The sequence below is a fragment of the Marmota monax genome, unplaced genomic scaffold (genome assembly GCF_021218885.2).
Source record: "Marmota monax isolate L192 unplaced genomic scaffold, Marmota_monax_Labrador192_F-V1.1 WCK01_AAM20220418_F8-fsc00224, whole genome shotgun sequence".
Lineage (NCBI taxonomy): Eukaryota > Metazoa > Chordata > Mammalia > Rodentia > Sciuridae > Marmota > Marmota monax.
The window spans coordinates 268,863-290,833 of NW_026693937.1; the positions used below are offsets into that span (position 1 = coordinate 268,863).

General features: G+C 42.1%; 1 protein-coding gene and 1 pseudogene across 7 annotated transcripts in view; one reads left to right on the top strand and one right to left on the bottom strand.

Moving 5' to 3' along the window:
* Positions 1-21,971, bottom strand: part of Plekha2 (pleckstrin homology domain containing A2) — an 84,291-nt gene that overhangs the window by 21,245 nt on the left and 41,075 nt on the right. For 5 of the 7 annotated variants that reach the window (XM_046463832.2, XM_046463829.2, XM_046463828.2 and 2 more), the window contains 3 exons: positions 13,083-13,139; positions 6,783-6,831; positions 5,251-5,348 (listed from right to left, as the gene is read on the bottom strand). In XM_046463832.2, coding sequence (XP_046319788.1) covers positions 5,251-5,348; positions 6,783-6,831; positions 13,083-13,139 — 204 coding nt within the window. The remainder of the gene's footprint in view (positions 1-5,250; positions 5,349-6,782; positions 6,832-13,082; positions 13,140-21,971) is intronic. The other 2 variants (XM_046463834.2, XM_058585427.1) reach the window with 1 other exon arrangement.
* On the top strand, positions 19,255-19,705 carry LOC124106268 (small ribosomal subunit protein eS12-like; annotated as a pseudogene).

Consider the following 21,971-nt stretch of genomic DNA (forward strand, 5'->3'; position numbering starts at 1 on the left):
ATTTTTAATTAATATTTCACAAATGGTGAAAAAAGTCCTTTTTGAAGAATGAGCTCTTTCTCCTCATCAGTTATAATAGTGTAATGGAGCAAATCGTAGAATTTTTATAATTAGCTAGAAACCATTGGCCAGAAGTTGCAAACTGGTGGGCCACAAGCAGACTCTACCCACAGAGTTTTGTTTGACTATACAGTGTATTTTTCAATGTACATTTAACATTTTCACGTTGAAAAAATTCCAGATTTTTCAGCTTAGCAGCAGTCCTCTTACGAGATGGGGAGTGCAGTCTTCACTCTGTCACGGTCCTGACCATTCTCTTCAGTATCCTCATTTCTACTGTCCTATTTTTTCATCCTTGTCCAATTCACTCACTTATCCTAGAGTCTGAAAAATGAAAACTCTTGACGAAATCTTTCCCTTTATAAGAGAGAAAGAGAGGCCCAACAGTCAAGTCATTTGCCTGAAGCCATGATTGAGAAGTGACTCCCAGCCAATTCACAGGAACACAACACCCTGTGTCTATCTCCCAGCCAAGGAGCTATGGATCTCAGGAGAGAAGCCCAAGTCCTCTGCCACCTCCTCTACAGCCTGTGAGTCAGAGAGACCTAAGCAGCCAGACATTTTCAAGAGCTCCAAGCTCAGAGCTACGGGAAAACTCTGCCCAGGACAGAGACCAAAGACCACACCATTTGGTGTCCACTGAGTGTGAAGTGTCAAGACCACTGTGATTTATGGTAGGTCCCAAGAAAGAAGATGAGACCTCTCTTCCTGGCCAATCCACTCTGTGTACACACATAGGATGACTTCTGCCACCATTTCTACAGATCATACCATAAATTCCACCTTCTCCTTTCCTTCTGACTGTCTGAGAAACAGAACAGTTACCACAGCTTTGGGACACCCCACCACCGCCCCGCCATGGCCCCATTAGTAGCCAGGCAGGCTACTAAGCTATTCACTGCATTATCTCTAATTCTTAGGCAGTCTTATCAAGTTGGTATGATTTTCTCCATTTTATACATGAGGTAAATTGAAGCTCATTAAAGCTGAGTAACTTGCCCTGTGGATGCTTACTCCCCTTTGCTAAATATCACTACCAACTCGAGGGGTACTTTTTAATTTTCTGTTAGTCTTGTCACTGTGGGATCAAATTTTTTTAGGGATATTAATTTTTGCTGGGGTATTTAGTGATATCATCACCATGGAACAGCAGTAATTTCCCCAAATCATTCAAATGAATTCCTGGAACCTGGAAAAGAAGGAACTATTTAGTTGCTGAAGACAGAAAAAGACAAAGACACTCAGCTGCTGCGTTTCTGAGAATCTTGTCAGCACACATGGGCCATGGGGTTGTCACTACTATGTCTCTGTATCTTGGGCTGCTTCTGACTAACCATGTAGAGGCTTTAAGGAAGTTTTACATCCTGAGACTTGAAAGTCAGCCTGTGGAAAAGAATCTCAATCACAACTGAGCAATACAGCTTGAAAACAAGGCTGTTCTTTTGGGTATCCATATTCCAGAGGCCTAATTAACAGTGTGCCTCTTCCACCCGTCTGCGGAGTATCCTCGGATGAGAGATCCATGTGCGTCTTACCTACCTACAATGTGAAATAAAATTCACAAGGACTCCTTTTTCTTCCTGTCTGGTGTGGCTATAATACTATGAGGAATAACCCGCTTTCAGGGAAAAAGTTGTGCTTCATTTAATTTGCAAATTTTGGGGGAAATGTAGTGAGCTGAATAAAACTGTGCACCCATAACCTCAGAATGTGATCTTATTTGAAAACAGTGTTTTTGAAGATGTAATCTGTTAAATTAAGATGAGGTCATACTGTTTTAGGTTGGGCCCTAAGTCCAACTGGAGACACCTATATAGGTGTTATAAGAAGAGAGGACACCTGTGTCCTCACATAGGGAAGAAGGCAGAGGTAGACATGGAGTGATGCAGCTAAAAGCCAAGGAGTGTGGAGGATCTCTGGAAGCCACCAGAAGCAGGAAGGCCAAGAAAAAGTCTCCCCTAGAGCAGTCAGAGGGGACTGCAGCCCTGCCAACACCTTGATTTCAGACATTAGCCTCCAGAACTGTCAGAGAATACATTTCCCTGGCTTTAAGCCACCTAGTTTGTTACAGCAGCCCTATAAAATGAATACAGGAAGGCTAATATTCTGAGAGAATCCGATTCTTTAAATACCATATGCTGAACATGTCTTCAATCATAGGGACTCAACGACCACAGCATAAAATGAACAGTAATCTGCGGGTAGAAAAACTGGATCCATCCTGGCTCCATGACCTTGGGCAAGTACTTTAATCTCTAGGTATTTCCATTTCCTCACTTATAAATAGGGATAATAACACTTGCCCTTCTTACTTAAGGTTTTTATGAGGCTAAAATGAAGCCATATGCAAAAGTGGTTTGTAATCTGACGTATTTTACTACTGATGCTTATTTGTAATAATTTTATAAACTATAAACTCCCAGGTCTTGGAAGTCAGGGAACCTGGGTTAGAATTCCAACTCTACCAGTTGCTAACCTCCTGACCTCAGGCAAGACTCCAACCTCCATGTTCCTCATTTTTAAAATGGCAGTAAAACCACCCATCTCACAAGACTGCCGTGAAGGATGAATGAGTGGGAGCCCCGCTCACTACATTATCTGTTTAGTCCTTCCTATCTGTGTCCCCCAAAGTGTCTGGTGCCTCACTTTGCACATATGGTGTCTTAAAATAAATATGCATTTCATCACGTGGTATCAGAGCTCCACATCTGCCCAACTCATTCCAACTCCATATGGAAGGACAGATGCTACAAAAAAGAGGAAAAAGGAGTAGATCCTCTCAGGATACAAAAAGATTTAGGAGGTCCTTCCATTCCACAGAACCTTTGGCAGGAGAAGCGAAGAGACAAGACACATGATTGCTCCTTGGGATCCAAGGGAGATTTGTGCCAGGATCCCCCTAGGATACCAAAATCTGCAGATGCTCATGTCCCTTATATAAATCGGTGCAGTATATGCATAGAACCTATGCATATCTTCCCATATACATTAAACCAACCATAGATGACTTATTAATAATACCTTCATATAATATAAATGGTATGTAAATAGTTGTTTTACTATAATGATTAGGGAATAATGATAGGGAAAAAAGTCTGCATATGTTCAATACAGATGCAGATTTTAAAAATATTTCTGATCTATGGTTGGTTAAAGAATATACAGATATAGAAGGTCCACTATATAACTAAGCAAAGGAAAACAAGGAGATCCTGGGGACTGTGAAGACTGAAGGGGGCTCTGACATTCCAGCACGCCTTTGATCTTCTGTCCTCTGGGCTCCACCAGGCTCCCTCCCACTCCTGCATCCTGTCACTTATGCTCTGTGAGGCCAGAGAAGAGGCAGGAGACACTGGATGATTTCAGCAACTCTATGTTCAAGGCACAAAAGAAAGACAAATAGCTGAAGGAGGAGAAGGTATAAACATGTATTTTTCACACATGAGGCCCAGGGTTTAACCTAGCCATTTTTTTTTTTTTTAAAGAAGGTTAGAGTAGAGCATGTGCTTAGCATGTGTGAAACCCTAATTTCAAACCCCAGCATGAGGGTGGGGGCGCACTCACACTGGTGGGAAGAGGAATAGGGGGAAGGAAAGAAAAGCAAATCAAAGAGGCTCTTTGCTGTGGACTGTCCAGATCTGTTTACTAGCAAGAATGGAGGCGGGAACCTAGGAAGAAACTCAGAACAACAGTCAAGTATTAGCATTGAGAGAAACCTCAAATTCTGGAAGATTTTGAGGAAGACCTCCTCACCAACATGAATGAAGAAAACATTTACTATAATCAGTACTCCAGACCCACATACATAAGCACACGGCTAGCCCACATGAGCGTGTGCGTTAGCAACTGACTCCGTGCCCCCTCCTTGCCTTACTCTCTCTTCTCATGGGTTTTCCAAGGTTTACCAGAATAAGAACTAACCAGCTAAACTACTTAAATAACTCAATTTTACTCTGGTTGGGTCTATCAACAAAAATGCTACATAGATGTACAGATTTCATCTATTAATTTATTCACTGGAACCGTGAGTATCTGGGATAACATTTGCCCTGGCACATAGTTATTATTATTGGAAGTCATTCATGTAAATGTTTCCGATTATATAATAGAGAAATTCAAACTTTTCAGCAAACAAGCCTTGTTTGGGAAGTCAAGAATCTGCCTTGTCTGTCTTAAAGGTTTCTTTTTTCCCCCAAACATAGGTTTTTGCCATGGCTGGATAAGTGTCCCCAAAGATCTATGTATTGAAGGTCTGGCTGCTAGACAACCATGCTGCTGGGAACTGGAGGTGGGGTCTGGTGGGAGGAAGTTAAGTCACTGGGGGCATATTTCTGAAATGTATAATAACACTCCAGCCCCTTCCTGTCTCTCTCTTTGCTTCTCAGCTTCCATGACGTAAACAGGCCTCCTTCACCACATACTCCCACCATGATGCCCTGTGCCAACAGGGGCTCAAAGCAACAAGGCCAAGCCTACTATCAACTAAAATCTCTGAAATCATGATCCAAAATTAACCTTTCCTCCTTATAAGCTATTTTGACATACTAATGGAAAGCTGATTGTAATAATATTCCTTCTCTCAAATTCTCACTCCTCCTATTCTCTTTCTGTGTTTGTAAGGAAAAGAAATAATTCATTAGCCAAGTCAAGGAAAGAATAATTCTTCATTAGACACGTCAAAGAAAAGGAGAGTATTCATAATAGTCCATGAACTCGTTTCGTGAGACTTTTAAATGGAAGACTGTTCCAGGACAGACTGGTAAATAGCCCGGCCTGATCCTCCAGGTGGCCTCATAAATAAGAAGAGTATCCCCCAAGTCAGAATAGAAGTTCTGACTTCCCTTCTCAGTATACTTTCCCCCTTACTCTACTTGTCGGAGTCAGCAATCCATTTTCCAACCCTACCACATTCTGAATCAGCATTCCAGAATTACCCAGAACATGACTGACCAGGAGCCCTCCCAGAAAGCACAAAGGGGACCCTCCATAAACTTCCCCTTGAACTTGATTCAAACTCAAACTCTTGGGTCAAATTGTGGTTTGTGAGCCAAGGGGCAGGAGAATGTTGAAGCAGGAGAAAATTGAGCTCCTGGGAAAGTCCCTGCTGCCGTCTGAGTTTTCCCCCACCCCAACAGGCTACAACTGAGAAGGGGCACTTTTACTACAAAAAGGAGAAGCAATCATACGTACAGTGATCTTGCTGGCTTGGTTCAGGGCTTCAACCCAGTCCTTCAGGTCTTTCTGGTCATTGGCTTGAAGAAAATACCTCTGAGACAGGGCATTGATGACTGTAAAAGTCACAGGTAAGGAGAGAGAAATTTCCAGGTCAGACTACATGGCACACAAGAAGTCTCCACAAACCTAAGGTGTTTGAGGTGACAAGATGGATGAAGTCCACACAGCAGATCAAGAAATTCCCTGTGATGTTAAGTCACTTGTATGGATATTCAGGAAGCAGCAGGTGACAACTGCTGTCTCTCCCATCTTTAAAAATAAGGACTATTTCATTGGCCAAAGAATGGCATGTGACAACATGAGCAGCAGCCTTGATGTGCTATTCTGTTGTGATGAGGCTGCTGGTCTGCCAACAAGAAGACACCCCCCTGAACAACTTTACACCAGTGCTAAGAGACTGACAGTCACATGATACACACAGAATTATGGACCCAGTGCTTTGCTTCCACAGGCCTGGACTGAGAGTCCTGCCTGTGGCTGGGAAGTGGAACACAACTTGCCAGAGAACTAATCTGTTTCTGGGCTCATTTTATATATATGTATGTATGTATGTATATATATATATATATATGTATGTATGTGTATATATATATATATATATATATATATATATATATATATTTAGTTCTGCTGACCACAAAACCTAAGAGTCATTTTTGAGTTTAGTAATAATATTTGAAAGATATGGGAGAGTAAGTGCACCAAAGGAACTTGAACCAACTGGAAGCTGGGAGAGAGAATGACTTGAGGGACAATTTCACTCTCTCAACATCAGCCTGTATTATAGGAAAAAATCTTCATGAAGTAAACAGAATTCATTCATTCATTAAAAAAAAAAATTTTGTTGAGCACCCACGAAGCACCAGGAATCGTTCTAAGTGCTGAGGCCACTGCAGTGACACAGTAAGAAACACCTCTGCCCCCTGAAGGTTACATTCAGATCTATCCTAGATACACAAATGATCTGTCAGCATTTGCTCATAGCATTGAGTACAGTTGTAAAAACTCAGCGGAGACTAAATAACAATTCAATGACAGATCCACCAAATTCACAATTTAATGATTTGAGTCATCCACTGAAAGGCTCTGCTTCATATGTCATCCCTGATACTGAGCCTCATTTGGCAACACTGAGACCATCAACAGAATTCTCCCTCCTCTCATCCCCCTTCTGGAGAGTCTCCACCTTTCTTGAGCACACAATTACTCTACTCTAAAACAAAGATTCCCATAAACTTGTGCTAGATATTTTGCACCCAAGTAAACAAAAAATGTTACTGGTCCTGGCATGTCTGTCCTTATGTTATTAGCAATCTTTGCAGCAAGACCAAAGACGGTGATATCACTTGACACCCAGGAACATCACCGAGATTTAAGTCACTCACATACATAGGGTATAGTTCACATGAGATCACAGGACTGTCTCTGTGCAAAAGAGGAAGTTCCTAGACAAGTGTTAAGAAACCCATCCCTGGCTCAGTACTTACCAAAGCAAAATGAAGTTTTTGGTTTCTGCTTTGGGGTAGCTATGCTCACCTACATTAAATAAAAAATAGAAGAAATGTGAATGTTGTTTCTAACAGGGTTGAAAATTGTTCACAGATTAAAACGAATACACTGTACATATGTATACATTTTAAGAAATAACCATTGAGAATCCTGCACTTATTACCTCCATTAAGAAACAGGCATTATCAGTCCTGTTTCTTAGAAGCCCTCTGTGTGCTCCTCCCTGATAGAATCCCCACATCTTTTTATCTGTGTTAATCTTTTTATCTGTGTTAGTCTGTTATCTGCTATTTTTTTATCTGTGTTAATTTTTGTCTTTGTAAAAACATGTTTAAAAGTCACTGGGACCTGACAAGATTGTTTTTAGCCCATAAGACAGGCCTGGTCCCATACACACCAGCAGGATTCCATTCCTCTTTCAACCACCAACTCCCCTTCTTAAATAGTCTCCAAAATGAAGGGGTTCTTACTGTAGATGCATAGATTTTAATCAGAGCACTCAGAAAGGGGAAGCAGCCTGACTCTCACTGCATTTGAACACACTGACCAATGGCCTTACTATCTACCCTGACCACGAAAATAAGTACTGTCCATGAACCCAGAGAGGGGCTGAGGAGTCAAGATCTTACTGAGGTATTTAAGGGGTGAGAATGAGAAAATGGAAGTATCTTTCTACCTCCTGTTGCTTTATTTCACTTAGCTTTCACAATCCTACCTCTTGCATGTACATTCCAGAGGATCTACATATGTAAACCCACATCACTCAAGTTCACACAACTCATATTCCATCATATGACCACATAGACAATCCTTGTTACTGGTTGAACCTCACTGGAGCGGGCCTCCACCACTATACCTGGAATCTCTAAAGAGGCAGTCACTTTCCCAGGAGACCTGTCCACATTCTGTCATTATCCTTCCAGGCATACTATTCCCTCAGTACCCTTCCAAACTCAGGCCAGTTTTCTGGCTCTCACCTGAGGGCTCCAGGGGCGATTCCTGCTTTAACAGATAGGGCAGGAAGGAGCTGAAGTCTTGAGTCAAAATTAAGGTTCATGAGTTATAACTGCTAAGGTCTAATAATGACTGACCCACCAGTCTCTAGGTTCTTGCTTTTGATCGTAAGTTTTTTCTTACAGACCTGCCCAAATTCCTTGACTAAAATTAATATTTTCTCAAATACTCAAATGGGAACTGTGACAGAACCATATAAAAGGTCAAAAGAAGGACAGGCAGTAAGTACAGCCTGGGCTTTGGATTTGAGACAGTGTCTCAAATCACAGATGTCTCAACTGTGTGACCTCCATTTCATATCATGTTCTCATAGGGCTGATGTGAGGATTCAATATGATAGTGCAGGTAAGGCACTTACCTATCCTGTCACACAGTACGTGCTCATTCAGGGAGGAACTATTTATAGTTTCTGATATCTCATTTCCTTTAAAAACCCACTGCTTATCACAACAGTGCTACACTTGAAACTATGGGCAAAATGCTGAAAGTCCATGAGCAAAACTGCATGGTGACCTGAAAAAAATACCTGGCTTCCAACATACAAAACAAAGGTGGTAATAAAATGCCTGTATAACACTATACCAACTCACTGATAAGTACTTAACTAAATACAAGAAGTCACCTTAAGTCAACTTCAAGTTTTCAATTAAGCATGCAGAATTTTTTCATTACATCTGAAAATAATTTGGAGCTGAAATTATCTTAGTTCACAAAAATCCTTGTACTTTTGCAAGACGACTGTCCAGAAATTAAAGCTGATTATAAATTATGTGTGTTACAGCCAAATCATGCCAAAGCAAAGTGCACTCTTTCTAATATTTTGTAGCTAAAATCTTGCATGTATATACACATTTTTTTTAATCATAAAGGAAAGAGGTTTATTTTGGCTCATGGTTTTAGAAGTGCAAGCTGAGGGGCCACAACTGGTGAAGGTCTTCTTGTTCATAAGAGTCCCAAGGTGGCACAGGGCATTACAAGGCAAGAGACAGGGAATGTGCATGTATGTGTATCCATACTATTTAATGAGGAAGTGGGTGTATTTTTGTATGTTTAATATGATGTGAGGTGGAAGCCACAGGGCCTAAGAAAAGTCTGAAAAACATGAAGACATAAACAAAGGAAAAGTCCATATATCCTGAGTTTAGACACAGACTACCCAAATCACTCACGTCTGTACAATTCACAGGTTAACACACAGGACACTGGCACCCTATAAACTCCCAGCCCTGGCCCCATTCTATCTTGTTTTCCTGAGTTTTGGTCAGAACCACAGTGGACAGAGTCACCCTGTTCGTGTGTCTTATACTGATTTGCAGGACTCATTTTCTTACTGTCACTCAGCACCCATGTTCCCACACATACTCTTGCCTATGATCTGCTTGTCTGCACTTCATTTCTATATAACCCTGACCATACAGAGCTGTCTTGGCCTTAGTGCCCACTTATCTCATCCAGCTTAAGAATGGCACTGAAGTCTGGCACCCAGAGACCCTCTCTGGTTTATTCAGAAAATGGCCTTTTCTCTGAGACGCTCATATTTATCATTGACTACAGAGCACCCTCGACTGACTTCACCCTGCCTGGATTACAAATGGTCTGTTTAAACAACTCAGTAGCAGCCTCCACTGTGAGAACACTACCCCTGTACTTAATGTGGGAAGTGAAGGACCCAAAGAGTGTGTGTGGCTTTTTGCTTGTTTTTCTATCCTTCTCCAATCTGCAGTCAGGGGGTACATGGGAGTGCACACATATACATTTATACTGTGCCACACAGGGTTTACAGAGCAAAGCAACTCATCCCTGAACTAATAGGATCGGATCTATTAGTTCAAGGGTGAACATTCTCAACATCCTGATCAACTTCCCAAGAAGTAAAGCTAGACTATAAATACTAGTCCCCTTCAAATCACAGAACAGCAAGAGGAAAAAATGAAACCCTATCTACCTGTTTCTGTGTGCCCCAGAAAGACCAAGAAAGGAGTTTCATTTAGTTTGGAAATATGGCTTTGACCCCTCTTGACATTCTGCCACCAGGAGGTGTGATCCCTTCCTGCCTGCCACTGCCTTTTGGTGATCATGCCAGGCTACTGTACTGACTTAGGACATGGGGAAGGAGGAGAGGACCTGCATGAAGCAGCGCAGCTGCAAGTAGGCAAGGACATCTGATAGTCTGGCTTCAAGTGAGGGCATCTAAGTGCAAACATCCTCCCACCTGAGGTGGCCACAGTTTAGTCCCTGCACTACTGAGGTTGACTGGCAGGTCCTATAAACACCCAACAATGAAAAGAGACCAGAGACATGTGGAGGGGAGTGGGCATGGGTCACCTACTAAGTGAAGCAGACAGGGCTGCTCCACAGCTCAAAAAAGACTCAGGAACTTGCTCTTATCAGATCAAACACAGACCAGAGGCGGTTAGCTCCACAGCAGCAGCAGGGCACTGCTAGAGCCCGCCCCACCCTGTCTGCCCTTGGCCGGAAGTGGAGCTGGGGCCCCTTTGGCAGGAGTAGCAACAGCCAAACCAGATCCTGGAGTGCTGCTTGGCTCTGCTCTGGGGCCTGGAATGATCTTATTGAAATGGCAATAAGAGCAAGAGAATAGGCAACTCCCTATATGGATAACCAGAGGGCTTTTAAGTTGGGGTCTATGGACCAGTCTTAGGCAAAGTCAGGGTTTGTACATACATAAATACATTTAACTGCGAAACGACTCTATACTTGGATCAAACTCTCAAAAGAACCCATGACCCACACCTGAACAAAAATAAAAAAATAGAAAAGTCAAGAATCAGCAGCGTCTTAAGGAAGCTCTCCCTGATAGGTAATAGAGACCAAGCCCTGACAAAATAGGACCAGACTAGGCGTGGGACAGTAGGGCTGGCTATGAAAAGATGGTTAGAATGGAAGAGAAGGGCCATAGAGCAAAGACGTAAAGTAGGTGGTACCAAAGACCAGTTTCAATTATTTTCTAGTTTGGCCAAAAACTGGCTCTGCTGCTGTGGGTCCCCTGGATGACATCATATCTGGCCCTTTCATCTCTGAATTGCCCCCTGAAGGACTACATGCCAGTCCCTATCTTCCCAACTCTAGCCTTCAGAAGACCCCTACAGAAACACCCCCATATACACAAGGCAAACCAGGCCTCTGACATTGTGGGCGTATGTTTTACTCTTGGAGGGATTACCTCAGGGTTAATGACAACCTGGAACACCAAACTGGATACCAACACCCAAGGCTAACTGTTTCTCTCAGAAAACCCCTGCTTTTTGGCATTGGGTCAGGCAGGAGTTAAAGGCTCTCAGTTCTCTGTAACCTGATCCAGTAGCAGCTGTGGGTTTGCAAAAGGCCCAAGCAGGCCTGCCTGTCTCAGGAAGGGCTAAAAGTCAGGTCATCCTTTCTAAATGAGGCAGCCTCCAAAGAAGAGAATACTAAAAAACCCTCGTCTGAATCTGAGCTGCATTTATAAATCATGATTCAGCAGGAGATTAAATTCACTCTCACAAAAAAAAAAAAAAAAGTTTTTCCAAACCCTCTTAAACAGAAGAGAGTTTCAGTTTTCATTTTTTACAAGGTTCTCTGCTTCCTCCCCTCTTAATTCTCCTTCTGGAGAAATGACCTAATGAGCTCACAGCAAGAGGAGGACAAGAGAGGGGAGGGAAGGCAGGTCTGGCATGGGGAGGCAGCCACATTTCTAACCACAAGGCAAGCACAAATTGCCCGCAGCTGTGCTAGCAAAGCTATACTTTTAAAGGCCCTTCCCCCTTCCCCTGGGGCCATTATCTCCTCCCTCTAATCCACTCAGAGCATCTTCTGGGTTTTCACTGAGCTGTATCTGCCAGACTCTGCCTGGCGGCTGCAGGCATAAAATCAGCCTGCCCCTTCAGCTAAAGATGGCTGCTCCTCCCTGAGCCTGGGGCACCTCCAGATTCCCTTCCGGAGCAACTGAGATGGAAGCTGACCACAAGGCATCCAAACATGTTACCAGAAGGAGTTGGTGGCCACTCAGCTCAGGGACTTCCCTTTCCATCTCAAGACCCTAAGGGTGGGAGAGTGTGGTCAAGGAAGCAGCAGCCCCCAGAAAGCCTGAAGTGAGGGGTGTGTATGGAGAGCAGAACTTCCGGAGCCTCGGAGCTGGCCGAGTGCCACCTGGCTCTTCTCAGTGTACAAAGAGTTCCTCTTTCTGGGGAGGCTGTAAGTCTCCCGCCCCCTGCCTTTTTATCATTGCTGCATCATGGGTCAGCAGTGGTGCCTGCCCTAGGGAGGGGCTGCTAAAAGCAGCTGAATTCAGCAGTTACACTGGGCATCTTAACCAGCCCCCATAGCCAGATCTCAGCCCAGAAGACGGGCTGCTCTTGCCCCTTTACGTAAACTGGACTACGGGACTTGGGGATGGCCTGTTAGCTGCCTGCCAGTTATATGGCTGTGTGTGCTCCTGGCACCTAGGAGTGCCTTCTCTGACATTGACCTTCCCTCCACAGGCATACTGTCCAGGTGATTGGTAAAATTTTAGTGAGGCCCCAGATCTTTCTTGCTTACTACTCTTTAACATACCCATTGAGAGAACCCTTTAAAATTACTGGACTTAGGGGTTTATGTTACTTTTTGTCCCAGTTAATTAAAAAAAAAAGTTTATCCTACTAATACCCCCCAGTTCAGCTACCACCTGCACACACCCCTTTTGGAGGAGGTGAGAGCATTATGGACCACTACCATATGGATCTAGAACATCCCTTGAAGATCCATAGCTTGAAGCTAGTGGGAGGTGATGAGGCTTTTAGGATGTAAAAGCCCATGAGGAAGTCTTTAAGTGATTTGAGGACATGCCCTTGAAGGGGATCGTGGGACCCCAAACTCTTTTCCTTTGCTCTGCCATATACTTTCATCTTGATGTGCCCCTCACCACACACCCCAAAGCAACAGGGCCAACAGACCATGGACTGAAAACTCTAAAACTGTGAAACAAAATAAACCTTTTCTCTTCAAAATGTGATGGTCTAGGGATTTTATCACAGTGATAGAAAGCTGGGACTGATGTGTCCAAGGAGGAAGAGGCTGTGGGCCTGCCTTCCAGGAACTTAGGAACCACCATCACACCCACCCATCAGGAGCAAATCTTCCATAGGCAATCTATGGGCAAAGGGGGCATTTTAATGCCTATGGAATGTCCCCAAATGATAAAGCCCCAAGGATATATAACACTTCCTCTTATTTAAATACCAAACCTCCTTAGAGAATATGAAATTCCCAGAGCTCCAGGTCAACATTACCTTCGAGATGTACGTCAGCTGCAAAGATCCAACAGCCCCTGCGCCAACTGCCAGATTCTGAAAGACACATGTTGTTCATTTTAAGAAGGAGCCATGTGAGGCAGCGAACCCAGCACCAAAAGATAACATCAAGAAGCCATTTCAGTTTGTCACTTTCTGGCCTCAAAACCTTGGGCAACTCTCCTAACATTTCTTCAGTTCCCTTTCCTTGCCTGTAAAACAAGGATATTAATTCCTGGATAATAATTCCATTATCATTTTTTCATCAGGAAACTCTCACCTCACTTATTATACTGAGTTATTCCAAGACAATGGTTAAAAGTCTGTTCTACCATTTGACTCTAAAGTTCTTTAACCACTCAGTCTCAGTTTTCCCTTATGTAAAAATAATGACTATAATACAAGTTATCTAAAATGCCTAGGACAAGAAACATTTGAATTTCAGATTTTTCTCAGGTTCTGGAATATTTGCACATACAATGAGAAATCCTGGGGATGGACCCGAGTCTAAACAGGAAATTTCATTTATGTTTCACATATACATTATACACGTAGTCTGAAGGTAATTTTATACTTTTTTTGGGGGGGTTACTAGGGATTGAACCCAGGGATACTTAACCACTGAGCCATATCCCTAGCCCTTTTTTATATTTGATTTAGAGACAGGGTCTTGCTGAGTTGCCTAGGGCCTCATTAAGTTGCTGAGGCTGGCTTTGAACTCACAATTCTCTTGCCTCCCAAGCCACTGGGATTATAGGCATGCCACCACTCCCGGCTATACAATGTTTTTAATTCACCTGCATTTTGACCACAAACCTATCACATGAGGTCAGGTGTGGGATTTTCCAGTTGTGGCATCATAATAGCATTGAAAAGTTTCATATTTCAAAACATTTTGGATTTTTGAATTTACAGATTGAGAATACTTCACCTGTAGTACTTATGTTAAAAGACAGTTGTAAGGGTAAGTTAATATATTTAAGAGTGCTGGGGTTGTGGCTCAGTGGTACAGAGCTTGCCTAGCACGTGCAAGGCCCTGGGTTCCATCCTCAGCACATTAAAATAAAGATATTGTGTCCAACTACAATTAAAAAATAATTTTTTTTTTTTAAAAAAGAGTGCTTGGAATTGTTCCTGTTACATAGAATATTCTTAACAAATGTTAGCTAGTATGGTTTTTTCAATGCTAACTGATCTGACTTTATTGACTTTGTCCTGTCTTGAGTATTTAAAAATCTTTCCATAATACATACAGAGCTTACAAACTCACACAATATAGAAATTAGCCTCCTTCACAGGACTGCTATGAGTAGCAAATGAAATGATCTCTGGACACTAAAAAACAATAATTACATATACTATTAAAACAGAAAGAAGCTCATAGGCACCATGTCTGGCAATACATTCCACCTTGGCATAACCTTATTGGCTTTCCAATTACTCCACTGTCAGGGATGAAGCAATATAAACACTGGGATTACAGGTTAATACCAAGGCATTGGCCAAGATATCATAGCTGTGGAGTTTCTAACATGTTATCTTGGAAAACCCACTCCTCCATGAACCTGAGAATCTAGAGCTCCCAATGACCTTGAAAACTGTTACCATTGGTCTCAAAGAAGCACTTTTGAAGTCCCCAATACCTGGGGTTATCTCAAAGCAATAAAAGAAGGTAAATCTTAGATCAAGGAAATTTATTAAATTTACCTAAGGATTAACAGCAAAATGACCTATCATTCCAGGAGACAGCTTTAAGAAATACCTAAGAGGACAATGAAGAGTCCTTCTAGCCCCAGTTATCTAACTTAACAAACATCTTTGAAGCAAATTCAATGTATAAAATTTCCTATCACAATAAAATAGATAGGGATAGCAACAAAAAAAGTATTCTGAGAATCCCAGAATCTTGTGCTGGGATTGTGGCTCAGAGGTAGAGCGCTTGCCTCGCATGTGTGGAGCACTGGGTTCAATCCTCAGCACCACATAAATAATAAAATGAAGGTATTGTGTCCATCTACAACTAAAAATAAAAAAATAAAAAAGAATCCCAGAGTCCTAGCCAGTTGTGGTGGCACATGTAATTTTAGCAGCTTGGGAGCTGAGGCAGGAGGATCTGGGAGTTCAAAGCCAGCCTCAGAAACAGCAAGGCCCTAAGCAACTCAGCAAGACCCTGTCTCTAAATAAAATATTTTTTTAAAAAAGGGCTGGAGATGTGGCTCAGTGGTTAAGTGGCCCTGTGTTCAATCCTGGTACTGGAAAAAAAAAAAAAAAAGAACCCTCAACCCTAGTAAAAGACCTAAAAAAGACCCTGTACTCCAACTCCTTCCTTTTGCAAATGAGGCAGTAAGTCTGAAAACTGCCTTTGAGGGACTAGGGGTAAGGCAATGGTAGAGTGCTTACCTAGCACGTGTGAGGTCCTAGGTTCAATCCCCAGCATTGCAAATTAAATAAGAGCTGCATCTGAGTAACCATATTAGCATTTAAAATGAGGGTGATCTGATTTGCACTTTCATTTACATATTTTTTTCTGTCTTCATAGTAACTGCCTTTTTTCTTTTTTAAGAAAACCTGGGTTAAGAGAAACAGTGTATATGTATGAATATGTAACAATAAATCCCATCAGTGTGTACAACTATAATGCATCAATAAAAATGTAGAAAAAATAAAATTGTAAAAATTGTTAATGGAGGGCTGGGGATGTGGCTCAAGCGGTAGCGCGCTCGCCTGGCATGCGTGCGGCCCAGGTTCGATCCTCAGTGTTATGTCCGCCAAAAACTAAAAAATAAATATTAAAATTCTCTCCCTCTCTCTCTAAAAAAAAAAAATGTTAATGGAAAAAAAAAGAGACAAGCCTATGGAACAATATCCTTTATGAACAGATGCAAAAAACCTCAATAAAATATTTGCAAACAGAATTCAACAACAAATTTAAAAAATCATACACTATGATTTGAGTTGGTGATAAAAGTATTTGAGGATAAAAGCTCTGAATAAATTAGTGTAATGGTTAATCTGAATTGTCAACTTGATTGGATGAAGAGATACTGATGATTAGGAGGCTTCTGGGTGTGTCAATGAGGGTATGTCTAGGAATGATTGGCATGTGGGATAGCAAACTGAAGCAGAGACAGACCCTCCCTCTGTGGGCAACACAGGTCCAATAAGATGGTGACTTGGATGGAATAAAAGTTGGAAGAACAAAGAAGCAGCAGCAAACACAAGCTCAATTCTTTTTGAATGGGTTCTTGATTGCTGCTGCCATCGCCTGAGGATATCAGACTCTTGCTTCTTCTTCCTTCCATAGCAGACTCTGCCAGTGATTCTCCAGGGAGTTTCCAGAAGCCTTTTGTCTTGGACTAGGGTAGCACCACTGATTTCTCTTGTTTTGAGGCTTCAGCATCTTGGACTGCACAGCTATTGTTTACTCCAGCTCTCCAGCCTGTAGACAGCCACTGTGGATTATCCAGCTTCTGGTCATGAAAGCCAATCTAATAAATCCCCTTTTTATAATCATACTTCCTGTTGATTCTGTTCCTCTAGAGAACCTTGTTCCTCTAGAGAACCCTGACTAATACAACTAGGTATAGAAGGATCATACCTCAACATAATAAAGGCTATACATGACAAATCCATAGCCAACATTGTACTGGATGCAGAAAAACTGAAAGCATTTCTTCTAAAATCTGAAACAAGTCAAGGGTGTCCACTCTCACCCTCTTATTCAATATAATACTTGAATTTTTTTTTGTACTGAGGATTGAACCCACACGTGCTTAACCACTGAGCCAAAATCCCCAGCCCTTTTTAATATTTTATTAAGAGACAGGGTCTCACTGAGTTGCTACGTGCCTCACTTAGTTGCTGAGGTTGGCTTTGAACTTGCAATCCTCAGCCACCCCAGTCACTGGGATTATAGCAATGTGCCACCACACTCAGCAATACTTAAAATTTTAACCAGTGCAATCAGATAAGAGAAAGAAATAAAAAGGAATAATAATAGAAAATGAGGAAGTCAAATTAATCCTTTTTACAGATAATCTTATTCTATGCCTAGAAAACAAATACTATACCAAAGACTCTTAGAACTAATCAACAAATTCAGGCAAGTAACAGGATAAAAATATCAACATATAAAAATCAGCATAAACTATAAACTGATAATGAAGTCACTAAGACATCAGGAAAACAATCTTGTTCACAATAGTCTCAAAAAATAAAATACCAAGGAATAAGCCTAATCAAGGAGGTGAAAGACCTCTACAATGAAAATTATAAAGCACTGGGAAAAGAAATTTTAGAAGACACAAGAAAATGGGAAAACCTCCCATGTTCATGAATTGGAAGAATCAATATTGTTAAAAGAGCCATACTGGGGCTAGGGCTGGGGCTCAGTGGTAGAGCGCTCGCCTAGCACATGGGAGGCACTGGGTTTGATCCTCAGCACCACATAAAAATAAATACATAAAATAAAGTTATTGTGTCCAACTACAACTAAAAAACATTTTTTAAAAAAGGGCCATACTACCAAAAGCAATCTACAGATTCAGTGTAATCCTCAGCAAAATACCAATGACATTTTTCACAGAACTAGGAAAAAAATTGTAAAATTCAGATGAAAGCACAAAAGACCCCAAATAGCCAAGGATGTCGTAAGTAAAAGTACAATGCTAGAGGCATCATAGTACTTGATTTCAAAATCCACTAGAGAGCCATAGTAACAAATACAACATGGTATTAACCTAAAACCAGACACGGAGACCAACAGAATAGAACAGGGGACCCAGAAATAAACTCAACACCTACAACCAAGTGATTCTTGACAAAAGTGCCAAAAAAAACATATGCTGGAGAAAAGTCAAACAATAAATGGTGCTGGGGAACTGTATGTCCACATGTAGAAGATTGAAAGTAGGCCCCTATCTCTCACCCCACACAAGTAACAATTCAAAATGGATCAAAGATCTTAATCCAAGACCTGAGACTTTGAAATTACTAGAGGAAAACACAGAAGAAGCACTTCAAGATATTGGCACAGGCAATAATTTCCTGAACAGGACTTCAATAGCTCAGGAAATAAAATCAAGAATTGACAAAGGGGGATTAGATCAAACTAAAAAGCTTCTGCACAGCAAAGGAAACCATCAACAGAATGAAGAGTCAACCTACAGAAGGGGAGAAAATCTTTACCAGCTATTCATCTAACAGAGGATTAATATCTAGAATATATAAGGACTCTAAAAACTTAACAACAGGTGGCCATAGCTATAATCTCTTCAACTCAGGAGTCTGAGGTAGGAGGATCATAAATCAAGGTCAGCCTCAGCAACTGATCAAGGCCCCAAACAATTTAGCAAGTCCTTGTCTCAAAACTAAAAAAATATAAAGGGCTGGGGTGTGGCTCATTGGTAAAGTGCCTCTAGGTTCAAGCCCTGGTACAAATTAAAAAAAAATCCAACCAATAAATGAGTAAAAGTACTGAACTAGATCTGGAAAGTACAAATGCCAGTACTCCACCCCAAAAAGTACAAATGCCCAATAAATATTTGGAAAATGTTCAAAATCTTTAGCCATCATGTAAATATGAATCAAAACTTAACTGAGAGTCCATCTCGCCCCAGTCAGAATGGCTATTATAAAAAGAAAATAAACACGGCAAGGATGTGAATTAAAAGGAACCCTTAGACACTGTTGGCAGAAATGTAAATTAGTACAGCTGCTATGGTAAACAGAAGGGAGGTTCCTCAAAGACTGAAATTAGAACTACCATATGATCCAGCTATACTACTCCTGGGTATATCCTCAAAGAAAATGAAATAAACATATAAAAGAGAGACCTGCATATCCATGTTTACTGTAGCAGTATTCACAATAGCCAAGTTATGAAATCAGTCTCCATGCCTATCAACAAACCAGTGTATGAAGAAAATGTAATATATATACACAATGGAGTATTATTCGGCCACACAGAAAAATGAAATCATGTCATCTGCAGGAAAATGAATGAAACTGGAGGCCATCATGTTAAATGAAATAAGCCAGGCTCAGAAAGACAACTAGTTCATGTTTCCCCTCATATGTGGAAACTGGAAAACACTGGGAGTTCTCTTTCTCTGCCGCTGAGTCGCGCGGAGGCGGTGGCTCAGGTTTGTTCAAGATTCAGCTTCATCCGTAATCCACCGCCAGGGCCGAGAAAGGCATTGCTGCTGGAGGTGTAATGGACGTCAACACTGCTTTACAAGAGGTGCTGAAGACCGCCCTCATCCACGATGGCCTTGCACGTGGAATTCGCGAAGCTGCCAAAGCCTTAGATAAGCGCCAGGCCCATCTCTGTGTACTTGCATCCAACTATAATAAGCCTATGTATGTCAAATTGGTGGAGGCCCTTTGTGCTGAACACCAAATCAATCTAATTAAGGTCGATGACAAGAAGAAACTAGGAGAATGGGTAGGCCTCTGTAAAACTGACTGAGAGGGCAAGCCCCGTAAAGTGGTTGGTTGCAGTTGTGTAGTTGTTAAGGATTATGGCAAAGAATCTCAGGCCAAGGATGTCATCGAAGAGTACTTCAAATGCAAGAAATGAGCAAATAAATTTTTCGTTCCCATTCCTCAAAAAAAAAAAAAAAAAAAAAGAAAAACACTGGGAGCCAGACACTTCTGTAATCCTAGTGACAGGGGAGGCTGCAACATGAGGATCATAAGCTCAAGGCTGGCCTCACCAACTTAGAGAGACCCTGTCTCAAAATAAAAAATAAAAAGGGCTGGGGATGTGGCTGGGTTAAATCCCTAGTACCACAAAAAACAGAGTGAGAAAGAGAAAGACGGGTCTTGTCACACCCAGAACAGAGTCCAAAAAAGCAGTCACCAGCTTCCCAAAAGTAAGGAGTGACTGACATGGCCCTAGGAGGGACCATGAGCCACTCCAAGCAAAGACAGAGTTCGTCCAGAATTTGACTGCCAGAAGCAGACCCGTGTTGTATCACTTCATTGTGGCCGAAGGCTCCGAGAGACACAGGCCTCTGCCTGAGTCTGCACATCTACCCCCACACTGTTGTACAGTCCAAGAGAGTGACTTGTGAGTGGGGGGATTTGTCCAAGGTCACAAAATTGGTGGCTAAGCTTGACCTAAAGTTTAAGTCTCCTCATTTCCACACCAATGCCCTAGAAGCAGCATGGTGTAATTTAAAAAGCTTGAGCTGTTGGGACTTCTAGCTGTGAAATTAACACTCCATGACTGGAGGCAAGTTTCTTTTCCTATAAAATGGAGATAATAAGCCCTGTGTCATAGGGTGGTTGAGAGAATTACTATGAAAATACATAGTGAGAGCCCAGCACATGGCAGCTCCTATCCCCCTCTGTAAGGCTAATTACAAGATGCAAGTGCCAAGGCTCAGGGTTACTCTTGCATAACTCACTCTCCTCACCCCAACCACAGCCCAAAGGCCTCCAGAGCCCTATCTTGAATTATGAGTGATGAAGCAGGATTGGGGGAACCATTTGGACTCTAACCCACATGTAATGACAGATAAGGGCTGTTCAGATTTCAACTACTTCACCCCCTCCACCCACACTCAAAGGGATGCTCCACCCTCCTCCCCTGCCTCTCTCTGTTCAGCAAGATATAGCAGCAGCCCTCCAGGCTCGGTTACCCAGGGGTGAAAATGTCCACACCCTTCCCACACACATTCTGCTCCAGTATACCCTCTCTCTCTCCCCGTCACAAGGAGCCAGGAAAATATTACAAAAGTCTAAAAGAGATGCTTCTCCTCCACTGTCTTCCCCACCCAGAGGGAAACAGATGACACAGGAGAAAACAGCATCAGGATTCCTGAAGTTTGATCCAAAGTGATGCTCAGCGTCTACTCCAATTACTAGACCTAGAAGTCTAATGGTGACAGCTCCCTGCCAGGGTGGCACACAGGCAAACCCAGGCAGAGACACTTACTGAGCAAGGAAGGATGTGCCAATATGGCTGAGCTGAGGGCCTGGGCCACCAGATATCAGGACAGAAACACCAGGAATCAGCACTCAGGGAAGGACAGGGTGTCAGACCCATGCAAGCTGCCTCCTCTGGCCACAGTTCTGCCTCCTCCAGCAAAGGACAAACTCAGATGCCTCCTCCACTGACCACAGCCTACTCTGAACCCCCTCACTCTGAATTCATGTACACAGCTTCTTTTCCAACTTCAGTGCATACCAAAATCTCCTGAGGAGGTTGTTTTTAAAAGTCCAGGCACACGCTCTGCCCACAGACGGCTGAACTGGAACCAAGTGGAATATGGTCAGAAGACATATATCTTAAAAATACTCCCCAGTGGTTACTAAAAAGGCCCAAGTTTAAGAACTTCTGGTGGACAGGATGAAATCATCTAGCCCTTGGATGCTGCAGTGGTATGTATTTTTCTGGGAGTTGTTTCTCCTTCCTGGATGGTATGGATGTTGAGGACACGACAGGCATATCGAGATGAGGGCATCTGAGCAGACATGGAGGGGGGACAGGTTAGTGGGGATACACTTTTGTTAATTTGTTATCTTATTTTGGTGCTAGGGATTGAATCCAGGTCCTCGTGCATGATAAACAGCACAGTTTACTAATGAGCTACACTCTCAGCCTTTCCCCTGCAAATGGAAGACAGTTTATGTGGATTGCCTGTAGAGATTTTTTTAAAATTATTTTTAATTGACACATAATAATCATGCATTTTCATGGGGAACAGCATAACAATTCAATATATATATACAGTGTGTAATGACCTGGCCAGAGTGACTATGACTAGCATATCCATCACTTCAGACATTTATCATTTCTTTGTGTTGGAAACATTCAAAACCTTCTATACAAGCTATTTGAAATATACAATTAGTTGTTGTCAACCACAGTTGCCCTAATGT